This window comes from Spinacia oleracea, chromosome 1 (assembly GCF_020520425.1).
Source record: "Spinacia oleracea cultivar Varoflay chromosome 1, BTI_SOV_V1, whole genome shotgun sequence".
NCBI classification, from domain to species: Eukaryota; Viridiplantae; Streptophyta; class Magnoliopsida; order Caryophyllales; family Amaranthaceae; genus Spinacia; species Spinacia oleracea.
This window is the reverse complement of record NC_079487.1, coordinates 102,841,082-102,846,442: the sequence shown is the minus strand read 5'-3', so window position 1 is coordinate 102,846,442 and position 5,361 is coordinate 102,841,082. Positions and strand designations below refer to the sequence as shown.

Below are 5,361 nucleotides of genomic sequence, written 5' to 3'. Positions count from 1 at the left end.
TAGTTAGTTCATCACACTTGGTATCAGAGGATATCTTCCAAAAGTTAATCGAGGATTTGACAAACAATAGAAACGATAATGCGCAAGTAAACTAACATTGAACTATAACTTTCCAACATACTTGAAATTGTATCGAGTTTGTAAAGGCCAAAGAACACGGCCGTTTGAAATCAATCAAGATCAAACAAAGGGGATCATTAAATCGAAGCCAAGTGAGATTTAAGCTAACAAAAACCCAAAAAACCTCAAGAGATCAAGAATGTTGTGCTTGTTTCTCTCACTCGACTGTTATCAATTCGTAAAAATCGCAGATCTAGTAGGTAGACTGTAACAAACCACACCTGCAAATAATGAAATTTAAGAATTATTACCAAAGAAATTCATTTAAAATGAAAAGAAAACCAGAGAAATTTGATAAAACTAACAATTAAGAATGCAAATATCCACTCACAAAGGGCCTAGAGTCTTGCTTTAAGCTCTGCAGCCACAGCATCAATGAACTCTTCTGTGTTCAGATATTGGTCCCTTGTAATCCTGCAATCACCCGAATTAAGTATAAACAAGACAAGAATTGATCAATATTAGCAACATTAAAAATTATAATCTAAAAGCGCCACGCACTTGGATCCATGGGTGATAATAGCAAGATCCTTGGTCATCTTTCCAGATTCAACAGTGCCGACACAAGCTTCTTCCAATTTCTGTGTGAACTCCAAGAGTTTCTCGTTGCTGTCCAACTTAGCCCTGTTGATCAAAGAAGAAAAATCACAAAAGAGTTCATTGAATGCCCAGATTAACCAAAACAGTAGGGAGGTATACTACGTGATAAAAGACTGTTAGCATACCGGTGAGCAAGTCCCCGAGTCCAAGCAAAGATTGAAGCAATGCTGTTGGTGCTGGTTTCACCACCCTTCTGGTGAACTCTGAAATGGCGTGTTACCGTTCCATGAGCAGCTTCAGCTTCAATTGTCTTGCCATCAGGGCATATCTGAAGAGAGTTCATATATTAGTATACATTCTAAAACGCTCTTTCTTGCTCTTACGACCTCCCCTTCCAAAATTGTAAATCATTATAATACAGAAAGACCTAAGTAAAGAATAAGGTGTCTTATGTTATCAATTGATATTCCCAGGAAAGGTGATCTGTTAGGGAGATGATGAAGCACAAATTTCTACCTCTGAACACCTAATCAACATAAGCGCACGCAAATACAAAAGTGAGATTCTAAATGCCCGTATGTGAACGTAAGCAAGATATTGCATATGGGTGTTTATCTGAGTGTCCTTTTGCATGTTTTGTAAGAACCGGGGAAATTTAATACTCCCTTCTTTGTTAATCGCAACACTTTTGACTTTTTGCACTATTTACAAACTTATCTTTGATAATTTTTTGTGATTTAATATGTAAGGGAAAAAATATAGTGATGTGGGTGTCGTTAGATTTTTAAAATATCATTTTTTCTTAATTTTTACTTTTGATAATTGAAGATATTAATGGTTAAAGTTATGCATCGACGAGCGTAAAGAGTCAAAAAGTTGAAAGTAAAAGAGAAATATATGGATGAAGTGACAATTACTTGACAACATCACTAAAAAAATTGATATCAGACAGGATACATACCAATACAGAAGTCATCAATCCCAAAGATCCGAACCCTAAAGCAATTTGAAATGAAACAATGGATCAGAAACCAGTGCATTAAGACCACCTCAAAACAAAGAGAAAGTTATCAGACTAGACTTCAGTGAAAGCATCTTCAAAATGTTCATGTATAATGTCACAATTAAATGCTAAACTCAAATGGCCAACACAAACCTTGGGCAAGGAAATCACTCTGTACATCCCCATCATAGTTCTTGCATGCCCACACATAACCTCCATCACTCTTGAGAGCATAAGCAACCATATCATCAATGAGACGATGCTCATACCTAACAAAGCAGACATAAATATTATCTCTACAAAACTCATTGAACAAATGCAAACATAGTCATTATGGAAAGAGGCCAGATCCAGCACCCACCATATTCCGGCTTCCTCAAACTTTGTCTTCCACTTGCTTTCATAAACTTCTTGAAATATGTCCTTAAATCTACGCAAACAAGGAGAAAGAGAAAGATGCATAAATGAGGTCTGTCAAAAGATAAGTTCAAATAAAAATTAACCTAGTAAGAAGTTATGAAAGGGAGCTTTCTACCTTCCATCATATTTCTTAAGAATGGTGTTCTTTGTGCTAAGATAGAGTGGCCACTTTTTCTCCAAGGCCATGTTCATTGAAGCCTCAGCAAATGAAGAAATTGACTGCAATACAACATAAATCAGTAGAGCTACAAAGGGTTGTAAAATAAGTAACATGTATAAGAAAAGAAGCTTATGCCACTCAAGAAGGAAATGTAATAGTTGAACCTCATCAGTGTTATACATGGACAAAGCTACTCCTCCGTTTCCAGTAAACTTGTAAACCTCCATTTCTGTTTTCTCCTCTTTTCCTTCGGGTACTGTAAAAAAATGTGAATCAGTATACATGCTAGTACAAGCAACTTGCATTAATCTGATAAAAAGGTAACGCCAAAAGATTTTGGTTCCCAAAACTCCAGTTAATCACTGCAGAAAATCATGTAATAAAGAGAGGAAAAGAACAAATATTCACATGCATATTAGCATGTAAACAGTCTGCAGATATACATTTTCAGGCATACAAGAGTTGACTTGAATGTATTATAAGTTCGTAACCAACATAACATAGTTCAGGATCAAGATTCGAAAACTAGAAAGTGATAAACAAGAAGAAAGACCAACCAAAAACTAGCTTGAGTGTCCCAGGTCCCTTAATGACAGCATCAGTTGCTTTGTACTGATCTCCGAATGCATGTCTTCCAATGCATATAGGCTTTGTCCATCCTGGAACAAGCCTAGGAACATTTTTACAAAGAATGGGTTCTCTAAACACAGTACCTGCAGCATCACCAGGTAGAATTATGACAACATCCAACCAAAATTAACCCTACAAAAAATATAAAAAATAATATTTTGAAATTAGGTGCTTCAACGCATATTAACTTACCATTCAGAATGTTCCTAATAGTCCCATTAGGGCTTTTCCACATTTGCCTCAACTTAAACTCTGTCATACGGGCTTCATCTGTTAGAATGAAAGAACCATCATTATCAACTGATGGCAGAAAGGGAGATATGCAATTTACAAACAGAAGTAAAATAAATATAATGACCACGACAGAGACCTGGAGTAATAGTTGCACACTTGATAGCCACGTTGTACCTGCAATGGGAATATCATAGTTCTTTAGTTCTCAATCACCAAAAGAGTGAAGATGCCATTAGAAAAAATTCTGCTTCCTTCCTCTCAACTACTTTATAGAAACAAGAGAAGGTAATATATTAATGCTCGACAGAAGCAAGCTTCCAAAAAACTGAAAGCTAAGGAAAACTTACTTCAGGGTTGCTTCAGCACTTTCAACAGTAACTTTGTCATCAGTGGCATCACGGTGAGGAAGACCAAGATCAAAGTATTTTATATCCAACTCCAGGAATGGAGAAATCAGCTGAAACAATAATTAACAGCACCAGGATGGTTAGTATGACATTCTTCGACGACTGAAAATACACAGAAATGAGAAAGTGGTATGTGTAACATTGAAATACCTTGTCCTTTATCATCTGCCAGATAACACGAGTCATTTCATCACCTACATAACAGATTGAAGAAATTAAGGGAAAAAGCTTAAACAGTTCACATTGATCTACAAAATTAAGAAAAATGCATTTTCAAAAAATACAATCTTTTTTTATAAAAAAGGATTTCACTTGGGACAAGCATAATTTAGGACACAGTCAAATGAAAAACCAGGATGTATAAGAGATGATGCTAATACTTTTACTACAGGTGCATTTTCCACCTTCTTGCAGCTTAACCATAGTAGTTCAGTACTCTCATCGAAGAAGCTCATTCTGCCAATAATCGATTGAAATCATTTCGGAATGCTAGTTTTTCCTCAAAATAATACTCAATTATGCTCAAATGAAGCCTATTTTGATTAAAGTAAGCTTGATTTCATAAAAACTACAGCAACAAAGGTTTTCCTTTAAATGAGCTCTTAGAGAAGAAAAAAAAATCTAAACCAAGGCATTCCCATGACAATATTACACTCTTAGGTAATACTTCGTATTATTATTACTCATATACATCTCACAAGCTAATTGACAATAGAATCCAATTAGTCTAACATGACCTCTACCTGAAAAGATCTAACTTGAATATGACCGGATGACCCAAATGACTCATCACCCGAATATGATCCAACCCAAATCCGATCAAAAATCCAAGTGTCACATCTAGTTCTAACTTTACAACTCTACACAAACAAAATATTCCCTTGATAAATAAATGCTCAAGAGTTGAAATCACAAAGTACTATAAAGTACGGAGTACGATACACTACTACACATATAAATTGAAAATAACAAATTTAAAAAACCATCTACCAAAACATCCTCGTATTCATCAAAAAAAGCATAGTACACTCAACAAATAAAAACTTCAACAAAATCAACCATAGACCTATTGATACTAATCAAAAACTTCATTAATCCAATTCTAATGAAGTAATGATCATAAAAAAAAAATCTGATCCGATCAGAATACAAACACGATCAACTTCATCCATATTACATACAGATCTAAATCAAATCAAAATCACAAAACAACCAATAAGTCAATTTTAAAGACAAAAAAATGAAGTCCTGATCGAAAAGTAAAAATGAAAGATGGTAAAAGAGATTACCATCCATCTCAACAATGGGGTTGGTGACCTTGATCTTCTCGAAAGTAGCAGCCATGGCGGGCGGATCAAGAGAGAAACAGAGGGGTAGGTGAGTACTAATGACAATAACAGTGATACAACAACAATGCGCCGCTTACAAAGGAGGAGGAGAGAGAAAATGGGGTGCGAGTGTACAGATGATGAAGAGTTATATATAGTGGAGGAGTCAGGGACTCGGGGGGGTCAGGGGTGGTTGGATTGGCTGACATAAATTGATAAATACGAAGTTTATCGAAAAATGAGTCACTAATTTTGATTTTTGTTTTTTTTTTTTCAGGGACCGCTTATTTTGATTTTATTATATACTGAAAAGTTGAATAATATTGTGTAATAATCAATTGGGATTAGCGTGAATGGTTAAGGGTTTCTTGCTCTTTAATTAAGGTCTCGGTTTTGAGCTTTTGGTATGGAGAAAAATTCAGTTGCAAGTGATGTTGCCCATCGAGGTGTCCATTCAAACTCCCGCAGGAGATTAGTCCACTTGTCGAAGGCGATGGGAACTCTCGTAGTAGAACTGAA

General features: G+C 35.6%; 1 protein-coding gene across 2 annotated transcripts; it reads right to left on the bottom strand.

Moving 5' to 3' along the window:
• Window positions 1-69: 69 nt before the first annotated feature.
• LOC110801972 (isocitrate dehydrogenase [NADP]) lies at window positions 70-5,037 on the bottom strand. Of its 2 annotated transcripts, none has more exons than XM_022007383.2 (15): window positions 4,804-5,037; window positions 3,665-3,708; window positions 3,455-3,564; window positions 3,244-3,281; window positions 3,066-3,143; window positions 2,801-2,956; window positions 2,408-2,499; window positions 2,199-2,302; window positions 2,025-2,093; window positions 1,817-1,932; window positions 1,622-1,656; window positions 846-988; window positions 622-744; window positions 452-534; window positions 70-341 (listed from the first exon to the last, which is right to left on the bottom strand). In XM_022007383.2, exons 1-14 carry the CDS (start codon window positions 4,856-4,858, stop codon window positions 459-461), a joined length of 1,239 nt encoding a protein of 412 aa, XP_021863075.1. In that variant the 5' UTR covers window positions 4,859-5,037; the 3' UTR covers window positions 70-341; window positions 452-458. The 2 variants fall into 2 exon arrangements, with proteins under 2 accessions (XP_021863075.1, XP_021863076.1); XM_022007384.2 differs by having other exon boundaries at window positions 426-534; window positions 4,804-5,028.
• Between the last annotated feature and the right edge of the window lie 324 nt (window positions 5,038-5,361).